Source organism: Pristiophorus japonicus, chromosome 18 (assembly GCF_044704955.1).
Source record: "Pristiophorus japonicus isolate sPriJap1 chromosome 18, sPriJap1.hap1, whole genome shotgun sequence".
Taxonomy (NCBI): domain Eukaryota; kingdom Metazoa; phylum Chordata; class Chondrichthyes; family Pristiophoridae; genus Pristiophorus; species Pristiophorus japonicus.
The window spans coordinates 45829417-45857079 of NC_091994.1; the positions used below are offsets into that span (position 1 = coordinate 45829417).

General features: G+C 47.4%; 1 protein-coding gene across 18 annotated transcripts in view; it reads left to right on the forward strand.

Annotated features, from left to right (window-relative positions):
- The window catches only part of LOC139228683 (receptor-type tyrosine-protein phosphatase S-like), a 592821-nt gene that overhangs the window by 132363 nt on the left and 432795 nt on the right, over positions 1–27663 (forward strand). For 17 of the 18 annotated variants that reach the window (XM_070859939.1, XM_070859924.1, XM_070859930.1 and 14 more), the window contains exon 2: positions 18909–19082. In XM_070859939.1, the coding sequence (XP_070716040.1) occupies positions 18995–19082 (88 nt within the window). In that variant the 5' untranslated portion in view covers positions 18909–18994. Of the gene's footprint in view, positions 1–8685; positions 10761–18908; positions 19083–27663 lie in introns of those variants that run through there. The other variant, XM_070859925.1, reaches the window with a different exon arrangement.

A 27663-nucleotide genomic window follows, 5' to 3' on the forward strand; every position in this document is an offset into this window, starting at 1 on the left:
AAGATGAATCACCTGGACACTGCTGTGAGCGATCCTGGAGAAAAATCATAGGGGATTGTAAAAAAAGGTGTATTTTTCTCATTTTCTTTGAACACTTTCATTTATTAGTTATTAAAGCGTGGGCGATGGGGCGAAAAGGCTGTTTGACAGGGCGGGTCGCTTGGAGGCAGGAGGTCATGTGGTGAAACCTCCAGGAATATGCCCAACCAGACCTGTCGATCCCAACGGGTGCGGAGACAGCTACCGATGAAGTTGAAGGAGACCCAGGAGTTTTAGCAGACTTGATGTTCCACCAATGCAGAGCCGCGATCAACAAAGCCAACTGAATATTTGAACCGCAGTGGACTATAAGTTGTGATCAAACTGTGCTGTGTTCTGGTCAGACCGCACGGTGTCCAGTTCTGCTCACCGAGAAACAAGGGAGATATGCAAGTGCTGGGGGCAACGCAGTAAATAACCATGAGACTGACGCTTTGCTCAGATCTCAGACGTGTGACGCAAAGACTGGAGAAAGATGGGCTTATCAGCCTGGAACAGAGATCTCCGAAGGGATATAAAGCAGTTAAGAGAATGGTAAAGGCAAATCCGGAATGCTACTTGAAATTAAATTGTGAGATTAGGGCAAGGAAGCACAGGTTCAAACTGGCAAAAAGGGAAATTTAGTACTGATGTGAGCAAATTATTCTTCACATGAAGAGTGGCCAACACATGGAATGGACTTCAAGATGAAGTAATGGAGCCAAAAACCCTGGAAGCATTTAAGAAAGAATTAGATTCTGCAATCGGAGACCTGCAGGGTGTTTGTTGAATGGATGAAGTAAATGGCCTTTATCATCCATAATTGTCTTGTGATGTGCTTGTGACCGAGGCTGACACTTCAGTGCAGTACTGCAGGAGTCCTGCACTTTCTGCAGAAGCATGTTTGATGTTTGTAACTCACGTGGGAATTTTAAATGTACAAAGCTAGGTTTTAAATGTCCCATGTGACTCGGATCAAACATCAAAAAACCTCCTCAAATTGCGGGATTGATGAATGAATCGCAAGGATTTGCCCCCTTGCCCTTCCTTAGGCAGATGGGCGGCCAGTCAGACACATCATGACTTCTAAACCAGGCCTGCATTGCCTCTGCCCATTCTTCATCGTCAAGGAAACCCAGTTGAATGGATAAGTGATGAATTTGTGCCCAAATTCCTTGCTGGTGGCCATCCCTTTTGATAGAGAGGTGTGACCTCCATTACGTGCGCACGTTTTCCCCAACAACTCACCAGTGCCCCCCCTCCCCCCGCCTTTCCCCCATCCCCACGAGCAGGCCTGAAACTCTCGGCCAGCTATTCTGCGGAGGTGCTGTCTTCTGCATTTCCTTCAGCAAACGGTCATTTCTACATCGGTTACATGATAAAAAAAAACAGAAAGCCTTTCTGTTAAAATAAAAACCATAGAGAACAACTGTGTAAACTGCAGTGAGCTCAGCAGCCTTTGTGACTGAGGGTCTTAGTCAGCACGAGTGCAGTCGTCTGTTATATGCCTGTCAGCAACTTTCCTTCTCTCCTTTGTTTCTCCTGACCTATTTCATGTAGTGAGGTAATAGGAGGGAGAGATCTCGGAGGGGGAAAAAACAAGCTTGAAAGTGACAGGCTTTATATCTGGGGCTTTGACCCCCTCACTCCGTCCTCTCTTGATTTAATTGTTTTGTTTTCAAGAAAGTGTTGTGCCAGCTGTACTGACGGTGCAGTGGGTAAATTAACTGCTTGTATAAGACTGCACCGTCCACCCAAAATCGCTCCAGGTTTGATCCTGATGGTGTTTCAGCTAATCTCAGGACAGGATGCCTCAAGTGCAGGGGGCACCACAGTGCAGGGGGCCTTTATACCCCTGGCCTAGGAAGAAAGGGTGTGTGGAATCGTCCAGAGGGGTTGCTGCTCCCAACCACTATGGAGTGACACCTATTTGAAAGTGTGTGGATATCATGGGAGAATACGATGGGATTTGCTTGTGGTGCTCTCCGCAATCATTGATGCTCACGGTCTTGCCTCAAACATAAGGAACGGGCATTTTGGCGGTCTACCCGAGTCTTGCTGTTGCCCCTGAAACGTGTCAAAGTTCAAGACCCTCAAGTGCAGTTTGGCTCACTTGGTAACTCCTGCCTCTGAGTTCAGAAAGGTCGGGCATCCCAGATATTTATCTCGGTCGATATTTCAGTGTCGCGCTGAGGGACGGCCGCACTGTCGGAGTAGCTGCGGTGTTTTGGATGGGGCATTAAACCCAGAACCCCATCTGCCTGTTCAGACGCATGTTAAAGATCCCACAGCATGATTCGAAGACGAGCAGTGAGTTTTCCCAGAGGCGAGAGTGCCACAGCTGACACCTACGAGCCCCGGCGGTCTGTATTGATGCGTTCTCGGGGCCTGGTGTGATGCCAGCGTGCCAGGCTAGCACTGGGACATTGCTGCAGCAATCCTCACAGCCTGGTCTCTGGGATCTGAGCCCATCCACAAACTCACGATTGAAGCGATGATGTACTTTTAACTGTGGCACTTCATCTTGGCCACTTCTCTTCATCTCCGTGCTATTCCTACTTGGGCCTGACCTCAACCTATGAAGCACTTGGAGACATTTTACTATCTCTGCGCCAGCCTGTCCTGGTTAGCGTGACTAAGTACTACATGAGGCAACGCTTTTACTCCTGAGCAAATGAGATATTTGATCAGGGACATAGCGACATTAGGAACTGGAGTAGGCCGTTCAGCCTCTCACACCTGCTCCGCCATTCAGTTACATCATGGCTGACCCAAAGCAAACGCTCTCCTCGGAACTCCTTCACGGCAAACGAGTCAAAGGTGGGCAGAGGAAACGTTACAAGGACACCCTCAAAGCCTCCCTGATAAAGTGCAACATCCCCACTGACACCTGGGAATCCCTGGCCAAAGACCGCCCTAAGTGGAGGAAGTGCATCCGGGAGGGTGCTGAGCACCTCGAGTCTCATCGCTGAGAGCATGCAGAAACCAAGCGCAGGCAGCGGAAAGAGCGTGCGGCAAACCAGTCCCACCCACCCCTTCCCTCAATGACTATCTGTTCCACCTGTGACAGGGACTGTGGCTCTCGTATTGGACTGTTCAGCCACCTAAGGATTCATTTTAAGAGTGGAAGCAAGTCTTCCTCGATTTCGAGGGACTGCCTACAATGATGACATCATGGCTGACCTGTAGCTCAACTCCATTTCTCTGCCTTAGCTCCATATCCCTCGATACCCTTACCTAACAAACCGATGTCCATCTTGAAAGCTCCGATTGTCCCAGTATCCGCAGCTTTTTCAGGGTGAGGGTTCCAGATTTCTGCTATCCTTTGTGTAAACAAGTACTTCCTGATTTTCCTCACGGATTACCGAGCTCTAATTTTAAGATTATGCCCCCTTGTTCTTGATTTCCTTTGTTTTGATATAGAAATAGTTTTTCTTCATCAACCCTATTGAACTCTTTTAACATTTTAAGCATCTCGACCAGATAACCCTTCATTTTTCTCCACCCAAGGGAATACAAGCCAAGCTTAGCTTCCCTTAAACAAAGCAGCACAGTTCTTTCATTGAAATTGAGAAATGAATTCGCATTTATATAGTAACTTATCACATTTCTTAGAAACTCCCCAAAGCGCTCCGAGCACAATGATTATCCCTTTGAAGTAAACTGATTGACCTTTTTAGGTAAATGCAAGATCCGATAAACAGCTGAGATGAACGATCAATTAAGCGCCATTTACATTACAGCTGCAGTATAGCACAAACTGGTTTGTTTCACTTCACACCTTCACTGCAGCCGGAATCATGGGTCAGGGCACTCACCCCCTGACAGCATAGTCACACCCTTCGCAGGACTGTGCATCACTCCACTTTGCCCAGAGCCAGTTAGAAAGAAGAAAGAAAGACTTGCATTTCTATAGCGCCTTTCATGACCACCGGACGTCTCAAAGCGCTTTACAGCCAATGAAGTACTTTTGCAGTGTAGTCACCGTTTGAACGTGGGAATCGCGGCAGCCAATTTGGGCACAGTGCCTGTCTCCATTGATGCCTGAGGTGGGCCCTGTGTGCCCCAGGACTGCGGTTCAGTAAAATGGAAGGAACAGTTTCACTTTCCTGAACCCAGCCAGGCTGTCACTGAGCTGCTGTGTGAGTTGAGGGTGGGGGATGTAAAATGCCCCAGATTGCACTCTGTACCACTGCACTTACCGGCTTAAAGTTTAAATTTGTACTGGTGTGATAATAAAGTGATTATTTGCACTAAAAAAAACCAGCAAAATGATAATGACCAGATTATCTGTTTTTTTTGTTATGTTGATTGAGGGCTATGTATTGGCCAGGCACAAGGGATAACTCCCCTGCTCTTCGAAATAGTGCTATGGGATCTTTTACTTCCACTTGAGAGGGCAGGATTTAATGTCTCATCTGAAAGACGGTACCTCCAGCACCTCCAACAGTGCAATGCTCACTGCACTGGAGTATCAGCGTAGATTTTTGGGTGCTGAAGACATAGAAACATAGAAAATAGGTGCAGGAGTAGGCCATTCAGCCCTTTGAGCCTGCACCACCATTCAATATGATCATGGCTGATCATGCAACTTCGGTACCCCATTCCTGCTTTCTCTCCATACCCCTTGATCCCTTTAACCGTAAGGGTTCCATCCAACTCCCTTTTGAATATATCTAACGATCTGGCCTCAACAACTTTCTGTGGTAGAGAATTCCACAGGTTCACAATTCTCTGAGTGAAGAAGTTTCTCCTCATCTCAGTCCTAAATGGCTTACCCATTATCCTTAGACTGTGACCGCCTCCAGTGCGCCAGTGCAGCCTTCGGCCGCCTGAGGAAAAGAGTGTTTGAAAACCAGTCCCTCAAAACTCACCAAGCTCATGGTCCACAGGGCCGTAGTAATACCCGCCCTCCTGTATGGCTCATGGACCATGTACAGTAGACACCTCAAGTTGCTGGAGAAATACCACCAATGATGTCTCCGCAAGATCCTGCAAATCCCCTGCACAAACATTAGAGTCCTCGTCCAGACCAACATCCCCAGCATTGAAGCACTGACTACACTTGATCAGCTCCGCTGGGCAGGCCACATAGTTCGCATGCCAGACACGAGACTCCCAAAGCAAGCGCTCAACTCGGAACTCGTCCATGGCAAACGAGTCAAAGGCGGGAAGAGGAAACGTTACAAGGACACCCTCAAAGCCTCCCTGATAAAGTGCAACATCCCCACTGACACCTGGGAGTTCCTGGCCATAGACCGCCCTAAGTGGAGGAAGTGCATTCGGGAGGGCGCTGAGCACCTCGAGCCTCATCGCCAAGAGCATGCAGAAATCAAGTGCAGGCAGCGGAAGGAGCGTGCGGCAAATCAGTCCCACCCACCCTTTCCCTCAATGACTATCTGTCCCACCTGTGACAGAGACTGTGGCTCTCGTATTGGACTGTTCAGTCACCTAAGAACTCATGCTAAGAGTGAAAGCAAGCCTTCCTTGATTCCGAGGGACTGCCTTTGATGCGACTGTGACCCCTGGTTCTGGGCTTCCCCAACATTGGGAACATTCTTCCTGCATCTAACCTGTCCAGTCCCGTCAGAATTTTATATGTTTCTATGAGATTCCCTCTCATTCTTCACTGGAGTGGGACCCACAACCTTCTGACTCGGGGACGAGAATGCTACCCACTAAGCCACAGCTGACACAGCTGATTGGAAAATGCTTACAATTAGATCAGAAACAAATCTGATCATTGCAAAATCAAGCAATGCTGGATACAAGGATCACTTAACTCCTGATTCACATGCCACAAGAAGTTTATTGTTGGCGTGAAGCTGGAACCACTTTGTACCAACGCTGGCCAATACATATCCCTCAAGCAACATCACCAAATCAGATGATCTGGTCATGATGACATAGCTGTTTGTGGGAGGTTACTGTGCACACATTGGTTGCCGCATCTCTTATATTGCAACCCTGACTACACTTCAAAAAGTGCTTAATTGTCTGTAAAGAGCTTCGGGACGTGAAAGGTGCTATAGAAATGTAAGTCTTTAAATGTGGGAGTATGATTGCAGCCGCGATCTTTACTTTGTTGCGTTGGTTGCGGTAGGAATGATGGCCAGGACTTCGGGAGAGCTCCCTGCTATAACTTCAAATTGGTAGTGTGGGATCTTTAATAACCACCTGGAACTCCCTCCCTAAACCTCTGCGCCTCTCTACCTCTCTTTCCTCCTTTAAGATGCTCCTTAAAACCTACCTCTTTGACCAAGCTTTTGGTTGCCTGCCGTAATTTCTTCTTATGTGGCTCGGTGTCAAATTAATTTTTTTGTCTTATAACACTGCTGTGAAGCGCCTTGGAACGTTTCACTACGTTAAAGGCGCTATATAAATACAAGTTGTTGTTGAACCATCCGATAACAGGCAGCTGGGTGGTGTTGGATTCACAGATAATCCCCAGGAGCAGCACCTCACCACAGTGCAGTGCTCCCTCAGTATTGAAGTGTCCGCCTGGATATCGTGTCCAGCATAGGTGTGGAAGCCACCCACCTAAGTTTGGACTTGGAAGTGAGAGTGTGCCCACTGACCCTGAGGCAGTTGTGGGCATGGTGTGTGGCAGTGCCCCTGGTCACATTGGCTGAAATGAATTGTTTTAAAGGGGTGGGCTGCCCTGTTGTGAGCAAATTCCCCAAAGTGCTCGTCGCCTTCCGGCAATCCCAATTTTATTATGGGAAAAGAAGAATTCAGCGCAATCGAAGAGTCGCCTCTCTAATGCAGATCGTCCCGGAAATTAATACTGACTGCTGCGGCTGCTAATGCGTTCAGGCAGCTTGGAAGCTGCATTAGTCTGATGAATATGGAGAGCTGAAATCAGATCCATCGCTTATTAGAGCTTGGCTCGTCTGGCTGAAAGCGCTCAGCTTATTTTTCCCTCCCCACCTCCAATATAAAGGGGGGAGGGTGGGTGGGGGGGGTGGGGGGGGAAGCTTTTCACATACTTCAGGAAACACTGAGTCACCTCCTCTCTCCACTGCTACATTATGGATCGCATGAAGCCCTGCCAAGATGTGTCAAGGACCATTCCAGTGAGAATATTGCTCCTGAGAAATGTGTTTGAAGATTGAGGCTGGTGTGTCAGAAAGTCATTGTTAATCATCTCTGCCTCTGCCCTTTTGTGCCAGATGTGTGGGGAACTGGAGCTGCTTTTGCTTGACTCTGCTCGGGTGAGTCTAGCCTCGTCCCTCACCATTACCTCCGCAGCTACTGTCGATATTGGTTATACTCCAGCAGGGGTGGTGGTGTGTGGTGGGGGAGGGGTGTGTGGTGGGGGAGGGGTGTGTGTGGTAGTGGTGGGGGAGGGGGGTGATGGTGGTGGGGGAGGGGGTGCGTGTGGGGGAGGGGGGGTGTGGTGGGGGAGGGGGTGTGGGGGGTGTGTGGTGGTGGGGGAGGGGGTGCGTGTGGGGGAGGGGGTGATGGTGGTGGGGAAGGGGGTGCGTGTGGGGGAGGGGGTGTTGTGGTGGGGGAGGGGGGTGTGGTGGTGGTGGGGAGGGGGGTATGGGGGGGGCTGGTGGGGGGGGCTGATGATGGTGGGGGGTGGGGGGGAGCACTGGAAAACTATCTATTATGCTGTCAGGAGGATAGACAGAATCAGCGGTTGGCCATTTAGGACTGAGACGAGGAGAGGTTTCTTCAATCAAGGGGTTGTGAATTATTGGCATTCTCTACCGCAGAGGAGGCTCAGCTGTTGAGTATATTCAAAACTGAAATCGATAGATTCTTGGATACTAAAGAAATCACGGGAAGATCAGACGTGGTCTTATTGAATGGCGGAGCAGGCTTGAGGGGCCGTATGGCCAACTCCAGCTCCTATTTCTTATATTGAACAAAGCCTATTGATCACTGTAAAGTAAGATTCAAAAAGGATTGGGTGTGTAGAGATTTTATTTTTGTGGAAAATGGGATGGAGTGTGATTGGCAGAATGGGAGGGAAAGCTGGATCTTCGCTGACCCTCAGAGTCTGTGTGTGCGAGAGAGATATCAGTCACTGGGAGTGTCACAGTAAAGGGTAGGAAGCTGAGCAGTGAGTTGACTGAGGGCACTGGAGGGCATCTGATAGTACAGCTGGTACTATGGCCAAGGTGGATGCATGGTTTCGTGGTTGGAAAGAGGGTAAGAGCTGTAAGAGCAAAGCTTCATTGGGAATCTATTGCGTGCTTGTGAGTGAAGCTTCACAGATTCTGTGTCACAGTTTTAATCATTGGTCATTTTGTTGTCTCCAACGTTCCCTGTTGAAGATGTGACTCGTGCCACTGTCAATCTGCACAGACACCCTGGTGCACGCCTGTATTGTGAGCCGAGTTAATCAGAGCGGGCCATTCCATCCAGGGCTGTGCTGGAGTTACCAGGACTGATTAATGTTACAGACATTGCTTCCAGCAACCTTAGAGAAAAATCATTGGAGGCATTTAAAATAACGTGTTTTGTTTTCATTTTCTTTGCACACTTTCATTTATTAGTTATAAAAATATTGGAGATGAGGAAAAAAAGCGGAGTGACTGATAGCACCCAATCGGGTAACGGAGTTTCCGTTTGCTGTGCCGTCGATGTGGGTGGGCGATGTGCCGTGAGGATGGTTGTGTCAGGTGACCAGTGGCGGGAGCGGGGGGTTGGGGCGAGAGTGTCAGGTGGTGATACCTCCAGGAATACGTCCAACCAGGATTGGCAATCCTAATTCTACCATCAGCGAGGCGGCACAGGTGGACATGACCCAGTCCTCGCCCAACATCCGCTTACCATCAGGATTCACTGGAGGGTGATTCGGAGCCGGAACCCCGCCCCCCAACCCTCTCACTCTCTCTTTGTCTGTTCCTCACTCTCTCACTCTCCCTCTCTCTGTCCCTTGCTCTCTCTCTCTCTCTCTCGCTCTGTCTGTCCCTCTCCCCCTCGCTCTCTCTGTCCCTCCCGTGCTCTCTCTCTCTCTGTCCGTATGTCCCTCTCTTTCTCTCTCTCTCTCTGTCCCTCCCACGCTCACTCTTTCTCTCTCTCTGTCTGTATGTCCCTCTCTCTCTCTCTCTCTGTCCCTCCTGTGCTCTCTCTCTCTCTCTGCCTCCCACACTCACTCACTCTCTCTCTCTCTCTCTCCATCCTTAGCCTGAGATAGACACGGAGGCCAGTGATAGTTTCACCCCACTCCCACTCGGCTGAATACAGACCGGCGGGTTGGTGATTGAAGCTGAGACCAGCTGATTTGTGCAGATTTAGTGCTTTTATCTGACTAGGCCATCAGGGAGAGTTTCGATGAAATTTTTTAATTTGATGAGTTACGCTTAGGAAGCGTTTTACTGCAGTTAAGATTCAGGCACTGCACACTTTGTGGGAAATTTGCAGAAGAGTAACAGCCAATCAACACAAGGAAGTGTTAAAAATTAAAATAAATAGAAACATAGAAAATAGGTGCAGGAGTAGGCCATTCGGCCCTTCTAGCCTGCACCGCCATTCAATGAGTTCATAGCTGAACATGCAACTTCAGTACCCCATTCTTGCTTTCTCGCCATACCCCTTGATCCCCCTACTAGTAAGGACTACATCTAACTCCTTTTTGAATATATTTCGTGAATTGGCCTCAACAACTTTCTGTGGTAGAGAATTCCATAGGTTCACCACTCTCTGGGTGAAGAAGTTTCTCCTCATCTCGGTCCTAAATGGCTTACCCCTTATCCTTAGACTGTGACCCCTGGTTCTGGACTTCCCCAACATTGGGAACATTCTTCCTGCATCTAACCTGTCTAAACCCATCAGAATTTTAAACGTTTCTATGAGGTCCCCTCTCATTCTTCTGAACTCCAGTGAATACAAGCCCAGTTGATCCAGTCTTTCTTGATAGGTCAGTCCCGCCATCCCGGGAATCAGTCTGGTGAACCCTCGCTGCACTCCCTCAATAGCAAGAATGTCCTTCCTCAGGTTAGGAGACCAAAACTGTACACAGTACTCCAGGTGTGGCCTCACCAAGGCCCTGTACAACAGTAGCAACACCTCCCTGCCCCTGTACTCAAATCCCCTCGCTATGAAGGCCAACATGCCATTTGCTTTCTTAACCGCCTGCTGTACCTGCATGCCAACCTTCAATGACTGATGTACCATGATACCCAGGTCTCGTTGCACCTCCCCTTTTCCTAATCTGTCACCATTCAGATAATAGTCTGTCTCTGTTTTTACCACCAAAGTGGATACCTCACATTTATCCACATTATACTTCATCTGCCATGCATTTGCCCACTCACCTAACCTATCCAAGTCGCTCTGTAGCCTCATAACATCCTCCTTGCAGCTCACACTGCCACCTAACTTAGTGTCATCCGCAAATTTGGAGATACTACATTTAATCCCCTTGTCTAAATCATTAATGTACAATGTAAACAGCTGGGGCCCCAGCACAGAACCTTGCGGTATCCCACTAGTCACTGCCTGCCATTCTGAAAAGTACCCATTTACTCCTACTCTTTGCTTCCTGTCTGCCAACCAGTTCTCAATCCACGTCAGCACACTAGCCCCAATCCCATGTGCTTTAACTTTGCACATTAATCTCTTGTGTGGGACCTTGTCGAAAGCCTTCTGAAAGTCCAAATACACCACATCAACTGGTTCTCCCTTGTCCACTCTACTGGAAACATCCTCAAAAAATGTCTTGATTGGCTGAGGCAGCTGGTGTTCATACACAATTATGTGTCTGCATTCCTAAATGGACGATTACGGTAACTACTGTTCAGATATCTTTTGATGCTTTAAGGCCCCTCAAGCTGATTTTAAGTTCTCGACTGCAAACACTCCTTCTAATCATACCCTATTCCGATGTGTTCAGACATTGTAATTACATCACTGTTACTATGGTAACCTGTGTTCTCTTGTAAAATGCTGAGTGAGCGTTGCACCTCAGCTTTATGAATCCTAAGGGTTACATATCTTGGGGACTGAGTGAAAATTATTGATGTCAGTGCCCAAAGATCTAAGACTCATTACAAAGTAATATCTTTTTTATAATGCCTCCTATTAAAATTTTAATTGAGTCAACATTGACTGAGGCCTTGGCGCAAGGTTGCCTGCCTGACCTCTGGGGGAATGCTGCCCAGCTCAGAGTGGGACCCAGAGAGGGAGATTTGTTAAAAGAGAAAATCAACACTGCTGGAAAGCAATTATTTTGAAATTATTCATAAACCCCCATTATTTGAGTTTGCCGATTTTGAAGCTACCCCTGAGCAAGAGGGTTCCGGGAGGAAGTGTGCTAAAGATTTCTCACAGCAGGCCTTTCTTGCATTGACTGACGGGAGGTGTGAGAGAACTGTTTCTGGCCCGGGAGGTCCTTGCCCAGCCCAGCTATTACAGTGGCAGTCAAGCTTGAATAATTGGTGTGGTTGGGTTCCAGACAATGAGAAAGAACTTGATCCATTGGATATCTGTATAATCAGAGTGAATGGACAGAGTTTGACCCCAGTGGAATCCTTTTTGGCAGGGGTGTTTGCGAAGGGTTTTTCTGTGGTGGGATTTGCACCATTGAAATTCTGTACGATGGGAGTGAACAGGAAGGAACCTACCCCTTTGGGGGTGAATTGGAAGGGATGTGCTCTGTTGGAATTCTACACAGTGGGACGGAATGGAAAGGAATGTGCCCCAGTCAGAATTCTGTTTGGTGAGAATGAACAAAAAGGAATGGTGAAGGATTTTGATCCTTTGGAACTCTGTTCAATGGCCGTGATTAGGAAGGTGTTGTCCCATTGGAATTCTATAGTGTGAGTGAATGGGAAGGGATTTTATCCATTGGGGTTTTTATCTTGTACAGGTTGAACCTCCCTTATCCGGAATCCTCGGGACCTGGCCTGTTCTGGATAAGAGATTTTTCTGGATGAGGGGTGCTCACGTTAAATTGGATGGTGCAGGTATCAAGCAAGGGGATATCGGGGCTGGCTTGGGGCTGGGAGAGCGGCAGAGAGACCATGGCGAGGGGTGGGAGCAGTGGATCGCGGGGTCAGGCCAGCGATTGCGGGAGTCGGCAGCGAGGAAGGACTTCAATTTGTTCATGTTGGAGTTCTGTGCATGCGCCACCCGGTGGCCGGGAATGGTTCCGGACGAAGGGTGGTTCCGGATAAGGGAGTTCTGGATAAGGGAAGTTCAACCTGTATTACCATTGCATTGCTTACATTGAGGAAATGTCCCAGATACAATAAGTGTGTATACTCCCCAGACAATAGAAGGATTGGTGGGAGACGCGTTTGAAATTCTTCTTTAAGTCACATCCGAGGCTGAATAACTTGCTGGAATAAAAACGTTTCGATCAAGAGAACGGTTTTATTCTGTGAAGGTACTTTGTGAGAGAACTGTGCGGTGCAGAGTTGAGCACAGGTCCGGCCAAAACTTGTGAAATCTGTCTGCTGGCTATGTAACATGTGTTTGTGCCGTCTCCATCTCAGTCCAGTTCCTGATGGGCATGGTCTACAGCACTACACTGTATCGTATTCAGGACTATTTAGCAATCCCATTCAGAGCGGCCACAGGATGGATGGGGCGGGGGGGGTGGGGGGTGGGCTGGTGGTGACAGGATCGGGGTGAATGGATAAAAATGCCACACTGCTGCGGTAGGAGGGTGCTGGTCTAAGGTTGGGGATCAGTCAAGTTACAAAGTGCTTTAACTCTGCATCTGGCTGTGCTCTACCTGACCTGGGAGCGTGACGACATTGGGAAGAATTCCATTCCTCAGCACTAACAACCCTCAGCTGTGTGCAAGATGGCACGTGTCATTTCCAGGGAGGGCATTGTGGGACAGGTGGCATGACAGTTGAGCGGCCATAGATTGAAGATGAGCAAAGCAGTCTCATTATCCCATTGAAGTGCCTTCAACTTTAATTTGGCTTCACTTTAGGACGAGGCATGGTTTGAAATGGACATGTGACATTGCAGAAAGTTGTAAATTCCCATGTCTTCCCGCAGCACACGTTTAACAGGCTCTGAGCCCAGACTGTGCAGTCTGGGTTGTGCGTCAGATATTGCAGGATGTGACCAGTACAGTTAGTGCGGTGAATGCAACTTACGCCTCAAAGTGCAGCAAGCTTGACACTGTGATAACAAAAAGAAAGACTTGCATTTTATATAGCGCCTTTCTCAACCACCAGACTTCTCAAAAGACTTTACAGCCAATGAAGTCCTTTCTGAGGTGCAGTCACTGTTATAATGTGGGAAACGCGGCAGCCAATGTGCGCACAGCAAGCTCCCACAAACAGCGATGTGATAATGACCAGATAATTTGTTTCTGTTAAGTTGATTGACAGATAAATATTGGCCAGGACACTGGGGGTTAACTCCCCTGCTCTTCTTCAAAATAGTGCCATGGGATCTCTTACGTCCACCTGAGAGAGCAGACGGGGCCTCGGTTTAACATCTCATCTGAAAGACAGCACCTCCAACCGTGCACCACTCCCTCAGCGCTGCACTGGAGTGTCAGCCTAGATTTATGTGCTTAAGCCCCTGGAGTAGGACTTGAACCCACAACCTTCTGACTCAGAGGTGAGAGTGCTACCCACTGAGCCACAGCTGACACTACATTCCACAATTGTTTCTCATTGTGTGCATTGCATCTTCCTTGATACGATTCCTCAGTAAATTATGAGGAATGGTGGTCCTGTGCCTGAGAGAAAGACTAGTATTCCTGTAGCACCTTTCACGATCTCAGGACATCTCAAAGTGCTTTACAGCCAATGAAGTCCTTTTTGAAGTATAGTCACTGTTGTAGTGTAGGAAACGCAGCAGCCAATTTGTGCATAGCAAGCTCTCACAAACAGTAATGTGATAAAGACCAGATAATCTGTTTTCGGTGTTGGCTGAGGAATAAATATTGGCCAGGACAACAGGAGAACACTCCTGCTCATAACGTTACATCTGAGAGACGGCACCTCCGACAGTGAAGCACTCCCTCGGCACTGCACTGGGGCATCAGTCTGGAATATGTGCCCAAGTCTCTCGAGTAGAACTTGAACCCACAACCTTCTGACACAGAGGCGAGAGCACTACCACTGAACCAAAGCGGACACCTTAAAGCATGGTGGAGCTTTATAGACTCCATTTTTGATACGTGGTTTGGCTCCAATTATAGATCGACCTGAGCTTGGAGATAGAGGGACAGTAAATATATAGCGTGTGGGGGAGAGAAGGAGGGGTGAGGATTACAATTGTAGTTCGAGTACTGGAATCTCCCATCTTTTACATTGGGGTTGGTTTCCTCTCTTTAAAGTAATTAAACTTATGACTGATAGAACATCGCAGTCAGAAAGCCCCTCGATAGGATGCCAGCCTCACACCAATGAAAGGGTGATAAACTTGCATTATAGTGCATCTTATCACATTGCTTAGAAAATGACAAAGTGCCTCATGTATAATCAATTACTTTAAGCGCACTGGTAGTCATTTTGCACACAGCAAGGACCCACACGCAACCGTGAGATGAAAGTTAATTTGGTTATTGTTGGTGGGGTGGTTAAAGAGGAAGGGGTATTGGCCAGGACACTGGAAGAACTTCCTCCTCTTTTGAAAATCGTACCACGGGATCTTTAACATCCACCTGAGGCACAAGCACAATCAGTTTAACATCACATCCCAGGCATGGCATCTCTGCCAATGCAGCACTCCCTCAGTACTGCCCTGGAGTGCCAGTCTACATTATGCACTCAAGTCGTGGAGTGGGGCTTGAACCTTCTGACTCAGAGTTGAGAGTGCTACATTGCTGTCAGAATAGGGCCACTAAGGGATGGACATGATAAAATCACAGGCACCAATAGCAAAATGGCAGAAATATAAAATAATTATTTTGCTTCAGTGTTTACCAGGGAGATGGATCAGGCGGACAAGGCATTGGATGATGAGATTAGAAATGATATAACCGCATTTAAAATGCGGAGAGGTGAAATATTAAATAAACTGCTTCAACACAAAGAGAATAAAACCGGACAGATTGCATCCACCTATTTTAAAAGAATCTAGGGAAGAGTTAGAGACACTATTACACATATTTAATAATTCGTTACAAAAGGGTGTAGTGCCAGAGGACAGGCGGAAAGCTAAAGTTATACCGATATTTAAGAACAGAGCTAGAACATGTCCAGGGTACTATAGACCATCAGCTTGACATTGGTGGTAGGAAAGATAATGGAATCCCTACTAAAGGAGAAAATAGAAAAGCATCTAGAAGGCATAAATATAATAACGAATAGTTAGCATAGATTGCTTGACGAACCTAATTGAATTCTTTGAAGATGTAACAGACACAGTAGACAAGGGTAATGCAGTAGATGTAGTATAGCTAGATTTCCAAAAGGCCTTCGATAAGGTACCACATAATAGACTAATGAATAAGGTCAGCACATGCGGAGTCAGGGGACAAGTAACAGAATGGATAGATAGCTGGCTACAAGGCAGAAATTAGGGTTAACGGCTAGCTATTCGCCATGACAGAAGATGGGAAGTGGGGTCCCACAAGGATCGGTGCTGGGACCACTGTTGTTCACAATTTATATTAACGCTCTAGACTTTGGAATCACAATTTCTAATTTTGCTTCTGACACCAAATTGGACAGAGAGGGATAGTGAATACTGAGGGGGACGGCAACAAATGACAGGAAGACATTAACAAACTTGCAGAATGGGCATATAATTAGCAAATACATTTCAACATAGGTAATTGTGAGGTATTACATTTTGGTAAGAAAAATAAGGAAGTCACTTATTACTTGGAGAATAAGAATCTAAATGGGGAAGAGGAGCAAAGGGATCCGGGAGTGCAGATACACAAATCACTGAAAGTAGTGACACAGGTTAGCAAGGCAACAGCAAAAGCAAACCAAGCACTAGGGTTTATTTCTAAGGGATAGAATTGGAAAGTAGAGAAGTTATGCCAAAATTGTATCAAACCTTGGTTAGATCACACTGGGAGCACTGCGTACAGTTCTGGTCACCATGTTATAAAAAGGATATAGAGGCACTGGTGCAGAGATGATTTACAAGGATGATACCAGAGATGCCAGGTTATACCTATCAGGAAAGTTTGAACAGGCTGGGTCTCTTTTCTCTTCAAAAAAGAAAGCTGAGGGGTGACCGAATAGAGGTCTTTAAAATTGTGAAAGGTTTTGATCGAGTGGATACAGAGAGAGAGTTTCCACTTGTGGGGAAGAGCATAACTAGAGGCCATCAATATAAGATAGTCACCATGAAATCAAATAGGGAATTCAGAAGAAACGTATTTATCCAGATCGTGGTGAGAATGTGGAACTTGCTACCACAGGGAGTGATTGAAGCGAATAGTATAGATGCATTTAAGGGGAAGCTAGACAAGCATATAGTGAGAAGGGAATAGAGGGATAGATTTAGATGAGGAAAGACGGGAGGAGGCTCGAGTGGAGCATAAACGCTGGCATGGACTGGTTGGGCCGAATGGCCTGTTTCTGTGTTGTATATTCTGTGTAAAACTCTCCTCACGATACATTACTTAGGAACTATTCCCTCTAATGGGGGAATCAAGAATGTGGGGACATAATCTTAAAATTAGAGTTCGGCCATTTAGGCAGGAAATCAGGGAGTACTTTTTCACACAAAGGGCAATAGAAATCTAGAATTCTCTGCCCCAGCAGCTGTGGATGCCGGGGGAGAATTAGAGCTTTCAAGGCTGAGGTAGGTAGATTTTTGATGGGTATGGGTATCAAGGGGTATGAAGCTCAAGCGGGTAAATGGAGTTGAGCTGCCGATCAGCCGTGATCTAATTGAATAGCGGAGCAGGCTTGAGGAGTTGATCGGCCTGGTCCTGTATCTACATTCTTACATCCTACATCAGGTGAGCTGAAGACTCTATGCCAGATACAGGACATTCTCTCCTGAAGATATACATATCTAGTATTTACATATGGATTTCAGCCTTTCTGAATGTACGCCTGATAAATGACACCAGGGTCTGCCTCGTTTACCAAGGCCCGACCGTCGCCCTGAATATTGCTAAGCGTGTGACTACAGGAGTCTGCTTTTTTTGGGGCGGCGGGAATTATTAGATATTAGTTGTTATTAGTTAATTATTATCAGGAAATTATTAGTTCTTCACTGTTATTGTAATGGGAGGGTCGATGGCAATGAAAGATCCTGGGCCTGAGTCCCAAACTAGTGCTGAATCAGCCAGGTTATTTATCTGTCCTGAAGCTGTCAGTCTATTCACTGAATGGATGCGAATCTTCCCCTTGACCTCACGAGTAACCTCAAAGGTGGTTGGAGGAGAGAGCGGGAGAGCGACATTTAGTGTGTTTTTTATTCATGTGTTTCTAGCTAACCCGTTCAGGCGGCCTTCATTCTTTGAGGGAGTTTATTCAATGTGACCGCTGTGATCGGAAGAGAAGCCAACTGTCTCTTATATTAGAAAAATATTAGAAATTAAATCTTGCAATTGAATTAGAGGAAAGGATTTTTAAAGCCAGAAGTTTTTATAGAACAGGCGACTTCTCATCTCAGCTGCAGTATTAACCTTACTCTGCAATTTCTATTGATCGTGTCTCAGGCAGTTGCCCACTAGATGCTAATATAGCTGCTTTTAACTGGAAGGATGCTGTAGTTTTGCATATTCTTTCTCCCTCACCGATCAGAAGGTGCTGACTCATTTTGTGGTACAGGTCCAGAAATTATGTTTGCCCTTCAAAGCTCGCAACCTGGCTTGAACGTCAAGAACTAGGGGTCTCAGGATAAGGGGTCGGCCATTTAAGATGGAGCTGAGGAGGAATTTCCTCACTCAGAGGGTTGTGAATCTTTGGAATTCTCTGCCCAAGAGGGTATGCTGAGTTTCTGAATATATTCAAGGCTGAGATAGATAGATTTTTGGAGTCCAGGGGAATCAGGGATACGGAGATCGGGCAGGAAAGTGGAGTTGAGGTCGATGATCAATCATGATCTTATTGAATGGCGGAGCAGGCTCGAGGGGCCGTAGGGCCTATTCCTGCTCCTATTTCTTATGTTCTTAGTTCTTATGTGTGAGCTCAGTGAGTGTTGGCCAAAGGGGATGTCAGAGCTGAGCCCTGACTATTCCTCACCTGCCATCTGCACATGCGCTCTTCCCATCAGGGATCGCTGGATGGGGGGAGGGGCCCTGCCTCTTGACCCTCGTCCTAGCCCAGGGGTGCTGAGCCCAGTCATAGCACCCCAGCTACAGCCTCTGGCTGGGATCTGCTAATTACTACAAACCCGGAGGCCTTCTCTGTTTGATTCATTACCACGGTGGGTGGCCCATCTGCTAACTGAGCCAACAATGGGTGTTCGAGATCTTTCACCGAAGTTGAAGTGTTTTATGTGAAAAGAAAAAGGTAAATTTCTTGGGAAGGGAATGGCAGATTCTCTGCGGAGCTCCAAACCCTTGCTGATTGGCCAGGACAGGCCCACACTCCCTGTGCGGAACTGTACGCACAATGGATAGCAACCCTAGCAATTTAAAATGATCATTTTCATATTTTAGAAGAACTCTGAACTCCCTTTACCCTGCACTAGCCATGTGTCTAAACTCCTGGCTCGGAAAATAACCCTGACTGTGCCAATGCTGCACTTGCCTGTTACACCCGAGCCATACTGCGGCTTGTGTGAGGGAGGTGGGTGAACTCTGCCAAAATTCCTTTCACTTGTGACTCTTACAGCTCGGAGAATAAGGAACCACCTGTGAGGACTGGATATGGTCCCAACTCCCTGAAATGAAAGCCCAATCTGGACTACTGTACCACTCAGTCCCCACTAGTTTAAATTTAAAAACAGCATCCCACTGAATAAAATCGAGACTTTGATGGGTACTTTGTCTTGAAATGTGCACAATTATAATCTCTTTTTTTTTAATCCTCTCTTTCCAGACTTGAAGTGAATCCAATCTGAAGACGCACAGTTACGCTGGTACAGGCCTCAGCTACCAGGCCGGTGTTAAAGGTCATTGCCAAGGATGCGGTTACCTAGTTACTTGATGATGCCTCGTGTTGTCGTTGTAATGGCCTTGTTGTCCTTAGTGTTGGCTGACTCCACAATTGAAGGTAAGCCTTTCCTACATGTTGAAACGTGTGACATCACTGCAAATGGTGGACAGTGTGGTCCCAGAAGGAAAAGAGCAGCTGAATATCACCATCACAGTCATTTATCATTTTGTCTTTTAGTACAGTGATATGCTTGTCTTTTATTTATTTATTCCAATTCCAATTGGATGGCGGTACAGCCTCGAGGAACTGAATGGCTGACTCCTGTTCCTATGTTCCCTTTTTTCCCTCCCTTCCCCATTTTGATGGTGGTATTTCTAGTGGGTGTAAGGTTCCATGGGTGCTGTCCGATCTCCTGTACCTCACCCAAGTGAGATCAGCAAACAACCCAACTCACAATCAAAGCCAGCAACTTCCGACGCGTGCGGCCTAGTCCTACACCACCAAGACACGGGAAAGGTTCATCACAACAATAACTTGTATTTATATAGCACCTTTTACGTAGTGAAATGTCCCAAGGCGCTTTACAGGAGTATTATGAGATAAAAAATTTTACCCCGGGCTGCATAAGTAGAAATTAGCGCAGGTGACCACAAGCTTGGTTAAAGAGGTAGATTTTAAGGGGCGTCTTCAAGGCGGAAAGAGAGGTAGAGAGGCGGAGAGGTTTTGGCAGGGAGTTCCAGAGCTTGGGACCCAGGCAACAGAAGGCACGGCCACCAATGCTCAAGAGGGCAGAATTAGAGGAGCGCAGAGATCTCGAGGGTGGCGGGGGGGGGGGAGGTTGTGGGGCTGAAGGAGATTACAGAGATAGGGAGGGGCGAGGCCATGGAGAGATTTGAAAACAAGGCATTGCTTAACCAGAAGCCAATGTAGGTCAGCGAGGGGTTATGGGTATGCAGGACTTGGTGCGAGCGAGGACAAAAGCTGCCGAGTTTTGGATAAGCTCTAGTTTACGTAGGGTAGAATGTGGGAGGCCAGCCAGGAGTGCGTTGCAATAGTCAAGCGTAGTGGTAACAAAGGCATGGATGAGGGCTTCAGCAGCGGATGAGCTGAGGCAAGGGCGGAGACATTTTTGCATCAAGCACATTTTTACATGACTTGTGGAATGCCGGGCACAGCAAGTTGCCTTTAATTGTTTCTCAAAGTAGAAACCTTGCTTCAAAACAATACACTGCCCTGAAGAGATGGAAACGTAGCCCTAGTTAGTCAGACTATTGTGGGATCTGCGAACTGGGTGAAAACATCTGCTTGCTATGAACCAAATTTTCCCTCAAGTTAGCTGTCTGTGTTTGTAAACATCTGTATCAAGGGAGGGGCAGGGTTCGCTTGGCTTGTCAACTCTGCATCTGAGAAGGTGGGTGCACAGCTTGCTGGTTTTCAAATCCCTCCTCACCCTCCCACCAAGCAGGCATTGGGTTGCCAATCCACCCGGATTGCCCTACTGAAACTGAAGATTAATCCCCTCTAATTCTGCCCTGTTGAGCATCCCTGATTATAAATCGCTCAACCATTGGTGGCCGTGCCTTCTGTTGCCTGGGCCCCAAGCTCTGGAACTCCCTCCCTAAACCTCTCCACCTCTCAACCTCCCTTTCCTCCTTCAAGACGCTCCTTAAAACCTACCTCTTTGACCCAGATTTTGCTCACCTGCGCTAATTTCTACTTATGCGGCTCGGTGTCAAATTTTTTATCTCATAATACTCCTGTGAAGCGCCTTGGGACATTTCACTACGTTAAAGCCGCTATATAAATACAAGTTGTATGTGGGGGACCCGGGAGAAAAATCGTCGGGGCATTAAAAAAATGGTGTATTTTTCATTTTTGCTTATTAAGTAATGAAAGTATTGGAGAAGGATAATAAAGGGTGTTTGACGGTGATGAAACCTCCAGGAATATGTCCGACCGGAGCTGGCGATCTTAAACGTAAAAGCCTTTCCTTGGGCTTCTGAGCGCTAGATGACTTGCATTGAGAGCTGTGCAAAGTCAGGCTTGAATTTGTCCCTGTTGTTCGTCCATGGCCTTGAGTTCAGCTCCAGTGCCTTGTCCTCTCTCCTTATCAGCTGTCTCCCCTCCCATCCTCTTGTGGAAGTGTTGAATGTTGCTGAGATACAGTTCCACAGGCACCGGGCCCTCTCCAGTACCTGCCACTACTGGACACGATTCATAACTTCGAGGTATTTTTCCCCAACTTGATCAAAAACAAAAGTCAGGTGAAATCAGCCACAAGTAAAATTCTTGCTTGTCGGGTCAGAAATGTGTCAGGTTTAATCCTATTAAACGGTTGTTGATGGAACAAATGAAACGCTTCAAATGATAATTACTCACGAGTATCTTCGTAAATTGCAACGCTCTAAATGTTGCCGGGCGCCCTCAGCCGCCTCCTCAGAGCCTGGTCCTCCTGGAGCAGTGCTCGGCCGTCTGTGTGGGGTTTTGTCAATTCAAGGTGCCCTCTGTGGTCCTGCCGCTCACCGGTGAGGTGCAACCTGTGGCAAACCAAGAATGGCAGCTGCATGCGTCACACCAGGTCGGCAGTATTCCCAACCGCCCAGCTTTTACTGGTTAGAATCCTAATTTTGGAATTCACATCTGCAGGGCGTAACTGTTGGGTTAAAATGTGTAATTTGTAAGACTTATTCATGAGTGAAGGTTGACCATGAGTGTCTCCAGACTATTGGCCCGATCTTCTCCTTGGCCAATGCACACTCCTGCACCTATTTTCTATGTTTCTATGTTTTCTATTTTTCACTGTCCTAATTCAAGTCACTGGCAAATTGTAGTGCCCATTGTTGCCCCAGATGGGATTAACCAACTCAGCATAAACTAGGATTGAAACTGGGACTTCCCAGGTCTGTACAGCTAATGAAACCCACGGAGCCATCATGGGGAGGCACAAGGTGGGTCGGGGTTTGGGGTTGGGGGCGGCGGAAGATTGGGGGGCGGGAGGTGGGAGGATGGGGAGCGAGGTGGGGGGGGGAGGGAGGTGAGGGGGAGAGGAGCGAGGTGTTTGGGAGGGGAGTGAGGTGGGGGGGCAGAAGGTTGGGGGGGCGGGAGGTGGAGTAGGGGGGGAGGATGGGGAGCAAGGTGAGGGGGAAGGGAGCGAGGTGGGGGGGAGGGAAGTTGGGGGGGAGGTGGAGCAAGGTGGGAGGATGTGGAGCGAGGTGGGTGGGGGGGAAGCAGGGAGGGGAGTGAGATGGGGGGGAAGGGAGGTTGGTGGGGGAGGTGGAGCAAGGTGGGGGGGAGGTAGGTGGAGGTGGGGGGAGTGTGAGGTGGGGGGAGGGGAGCGAGCTGGAGCGAGGCGAGTGAGCTGGGGTGCGAGGAAGGAGGGAGGTTTGAAGAGTGAAACGCCATGTTTGCCACGTGAGATATGTCCTTCACCCGCCTGCCCTCTTTTCCACCATCACCGTTTCCCGCTTGTCCATTGCTGGCGCCAGGGACTGTAAATGGACAATGTTGCTGGGGGCGTTGCATAGCTAGCCCCATTGTGGTGGATTCCGTGAGCGTGAACGACCCCTATCGATCGCCAGCATCCCGGAATGAGGAGGGCTCTGGTGCACGTATTGTATGAGCTGTGACAGGTCCAGAATCCTCGCTTTCTGGTTCAGTACATGAAACGGGTCTCAGGATGAGGCTCTGGCGGTATTGTAGAAACCATCCCTATGAAATTTGTTTGATTGTCTTTGGGAGTTGGAGAGGCGTTTCCCAGTATCCTGAATTGGTCACAGATTTTATTTCTATGTTTTTGTTTGTTTCTCCCAGGACATTACGTGGTTAAGGGATGGGTAAATGGTGTATGTGGTTGCACTGTTGTCTGGATGTGGCAGGCTGGATGGGGGTAACTTTCTCATGCTGTTCATGTGTAACAAGGTACGTGTGAGTTCGGATTTGATGTACAGGCACTGATGGGAACTGTAAGTCTTGTTTTGCTTGGCTGGTGCAGTGACCTCTGACCTCTGGGCTTAAGTCCAACTTGGCCGATGGGATGGATGTCTCCTCCCTCAGCTGGCACTAAAGGTCCAAATTAAAATGGGCTGGGACGGACTCAACCCAGTTCTTAGTGGCTGACATTCCGTGGCACAAGGCTACCTAAAGTTGTCACTTTCTACAGAGTGGCCACAGGATGGTTGGCGTAGGAAATGGGAAATCCATCCCCAAGGAGCAGTAGAGGGCGCTTTTCTCCAGCTCGAGGTTGAGGCATGTTGTTCGGCAAGAGTAGAAAGAGCTTGTTCTCGGTATATGGCTGTGCTCTACCTGGCCTGGGAGAGCTCGCGACAGACACTTGGTCCCACTGGATAAAGTGTTCCATTCTTCAACACGTAACATCTTTGCCTTGAAGAAGATTAAATGCTTGGAACGACAAACATAATCTCAAAGTCCTTAAGCGCTTTGACTCACACAATTTACCGCTGAATGAAGAACGGACTAGAACGGTTCAGCTGACCATCGTGTTCTCTCACGACCTTAGCCCCAGCATGGTTTGACGTCTAAACCTTTAGAATCAACTTTTCATAAAATCCTGATCATTTTGAAGAATTTGGGAGATTTCTCATTCATTATGTAGGTGCAGTACTGAGGGGGTGCTGCATTGTCGGAGGTGCTGTCTTACAGATGAAATATTAGACCCAGTCTATCTGCTCAAATGGATATTAAAGATCCCATGGCACTGCTGGAAGAGCGGGGAGTTTGAATGTCCTGGCCAATCCCGAGCATTAATACCAAGGCTCCTGCCTCAACTAAGACCACCAGAAACGGACTAACTAATTATTCATCTCTTGTACTGTTTGTGGGATCTTGCTGTTGGCTGCCCGCATTTGGCTACAAACCAAGTGAAGTAAATCATTGGCTGTGAAGCGCTTAGGACATCCTGAGGACATGCAAAACACGAGAAAAGGATGTTCTTGCTTTGCACTGAAATACCATGAAAACTGTCTGTACTGTGATCTGTTCCTTACACTCGACTGAAAATACTGAGAAAGAAAGACTTGCATTTATATAGCGCCATTCATGACCATTGGACGTCCCAAAGTGCCAATTAAATAATTTTGAAGCGCAGTCGCTGTTGTAATGTGGGAAACGTGGCAGCCAACTTCAGCACAAGCAAGCTCCCACAAACAGCAATGTGATAATGACCAGATAATCTGTTTTTGTTATGTTGATTGAGGGATAAATATTGGCCAGGACACAGGGGATGACTCCCTGCTCTTATTTGAAATAGTGCCATGGGACCTTTTACGTCCACCTGAGAGGGCAGACGGACCTCAGTTTAGCTTCTCATCCGAAAGACAGCACCTCCGACAGTGCAGCACTCCCTCAGCACTGCACTGGAGTGTCAGCCTAGATTTATGTGCTCAAGTCTCTGGATTGGAACTTGAACCCACAACCTTCTGACTCAGAGGCAAGGGTATTACCCACTGAGCCACAGCTAACATTAAGGCCCAAAGATGGAGTATAATGTTGGAAATTGCGAGGTTATGCACTTTGGCAGAAAAAAATCAAAGAGCAAGTTATTATTTAAATGGAGAAAGATTGCAAAGTGCCGCAGTACAGTGGGACGTGGGGGTACTTGTGCATGAAACACAAAAGGATAGTATGCAGGTACAGCAAGTGATCAGGAAGGCCAATAGTATCTTGGCCTTTATTGCAAAGGGGATGGAGTATAAAAACAGGGAAGTCTTGCTACAGCTGTACAGGGTATTAGTGAGGCCACACCTGGAATACTGCGTGCAGTTTTGGTTTCCATATTTACGAAAGGATATACTTGCTTTGGAGGCAGTTCAGAGAAGGTTCACCAGGTTGATTCTGGGGATGAGGGGGTTGACTGATGAGGAAAGGTTGAGTAGTTGGGCTTCTACTCATTGGAATTCAGAAGAATGAGAGGTTATCTTATCGAAACAATTATGAGGGGGCTTGACAAGGTGGATGCAGAGAGGATGTTTCCACTGATGGGGGAGACTAGAACTAGAAGGCACGATCTTAGAATAAGGGGCCGCCCATTTAAAACTGAGATGAAGAGAAATTTCTTTTCTCTGAGGATTGTAAATCTGTGGAATTCGCTGCCTCAGAGAGCTGTGGAAGCTGGGACATTGAATAAATTTAAGACAGAGATAGACAGTTTCTTAACTGATAAGGGGATAAGGGATTATGGGGAGCAGGCAGGGATGTGGAGCTGAGTCCATGATCAGATCAGCCATGATCTTATTGAATGGCGGAGCAGGCTCGAGGGGCCGTATGGCCTACTCCTGTTCCTATTTCTTATAAGCGCAGGACACCATTGGGGTTACAAAGAGAAATGAATGGATAAATCAGTAGACAGTAGTTAGGTGACACCACGATTGCATTTTAAAAGCCCGTTGATGAAAGAGAGACAGAAGGAGTGCTACAGTTTCTGGGTCCTGGGAAACACCGAGTTAAAATAGGACCCACACATGGCGCAGCAACTCACGATTTGACTACAGGGAAGAGGAGGAGCATGAAGGGCGGCTTATTGGGAGCTTGAGAGGGAGAGGAGAGTTATTTCAGGAGAGCGGTAACCGTCGGATAAGTCAATAAGATACAGACAGGAAATACTGTGATACAGAGATTGAGATGGAGTGTTTTTCCTTTTCTCCTGTCCAAGGCTTATGCTGTGTGTCAGGAGGTCATCAATGGGTGCTTTAGCTAGCACACTGAATGGCAGGCATTTACATAGAAACATAGAAAATAGGTGCAGGAGTAGGCCATTCGGCCCTTCGATCCTGCACCACCATTCATTATGATCATGGCTGATCATGCAACTTTAGTACCCCATTCCTGCTTTCTCTCCATACCCCTTCATCCCTTTAGCCATAAGGGCCACATCTAACTCCCTTTTGAATATATCTAACAAACTGGCCTCAACAACTTTCTGTGGTAGAGAATTCCACATGCTCACAACTCTCTGAGTGAAGAAGTTTCTCCTCATCTCTGTCCTAAATGGCTTACCCCTTATCCTTAGACTGTGTGCCCTGGTTCTGGACTTCCCCAACATCGGGAACATTCTTCCTGCATCTAACCTGTCCAATCCCGTCAGAATTTTATATGTTTCTATGAGAGCCCCTCTCATTCTTCTAAATTCCAGTGAATATAAGCCTAGTCGATCCAGTCTTTCTTCTTTAACACTTTCCTTTAAATACTGAATATCTAGTAGTTAACAGGTCACTCTTGTAGACTTCTTGGAAGGGAAGAGTGTATTCCATTGAATTGCTGCACAATACTAAACAGTACATGGAGAACCTGTATGTCTATTGCGGCAGTTTACAGATTTATACACAAGCAAAACACTGCGGGTGCTGAAAATCTGAAATAAAAACAGAAAATGCTGGAAATACTCAGCGGGTCAGGCAGCACCTGTGGAGAGAGAAACAGAGGTAGCGTTTCAGGTCGATGACCCTTTGTCAGAACTGGAACATGTTAAAGATATAACCAGTTTTAAGCAAGTACAGAGGCGGGGGAGGGAGGAAAGAACAAAAGGGACGGTCTGTGATCGGGTGGAAGGCAGAGAGATTGAATGACAAAAGGGATGATGGTGCGAGACGAAAGGAGATGGTAATGGGACAAGTTAAGAAATAAAAGCCGGGTCCAGAGGAGGTGTAAATGGGAACAGTCACCAACAGCTGTCGCCCGAAAAAATGGGTGAAAAGATTATGATCTGAAAATGTTGAACTTGATGTTGAGTCCAGAAGGCTGTAAAGTGTCAAATCGAAAGATGAGATGCTGTTCCTCGGGCTTGCGTTGAGCTTCGTTGGAACAGTGTAAGAGGCCGAGGACGGAGATGTCGGAGTGGGAGTGGAGCGGAGAATTAAAGTGACAGGCGACCGGAAGCTCAGGGTCACACATAGGGACTGAACAGAGGTGTTGTGCAAAGCGATCACCCAATCTTCGTTTGGTCTCCCCAATGTAGAGGAGACCGCATTGTGAGCAGCGAATACAGTATACTGAATTGAAAGAAGTACAAGTAAATCGCTGTTTCACCTGGAAGGAGTGTTTGGGGCCCTGGATAGTGGGAAGTGAGGAGGTAAAAGGGCAGGTGTTGCATCTCCTGTGTTTGCACGGGAAGGTGCCGTGGGAAGGGGAGGAGGTGTTGGGGGTTTCTATGGTGTAAGGAAGGTTCTGGTGCACAAAAGGACGCAGGGCGGGGGATTGGGGGGAAAAGGCTAGTTTTGGTCAAGTGAATGGCAAAGCCAGTGACATCATCGCACGCTGATGGTATCTGACACATCAGATTTGATGGAGACTGTACTGCTGCTAAACGTGTCTATGGCAGCCCAGCCATACTCCTTGGCCTCGAACTATTCCACCTTCACAGAGCATCCTGTGCCACCCTCCCTCCGCAGGATTGCAGTCTCCAACCTGCACGTACCAGGCATTCTCTTCGTGCAGATCAGGAGAAGACAATGGAGTTGGCGTTATCCATGCCCCTTTCGTGTGAATAGAAGGATTTCACAACTGCAAGGGATGCAGGGAGAGGGCTGTCTTCATTGTTTCCCCTTGCTCTGCAGTGAGAGAGGGAACAGAATAAGATGCTTGCAAATCCCACAGCCAGGGCTGTTAAAAGACAGGAAGTAAAGAAAGGGAAAGAGAGATGGGAAGAAAGAAAGGAACATGTAAGAGAGGATGAGAGAGGGACACG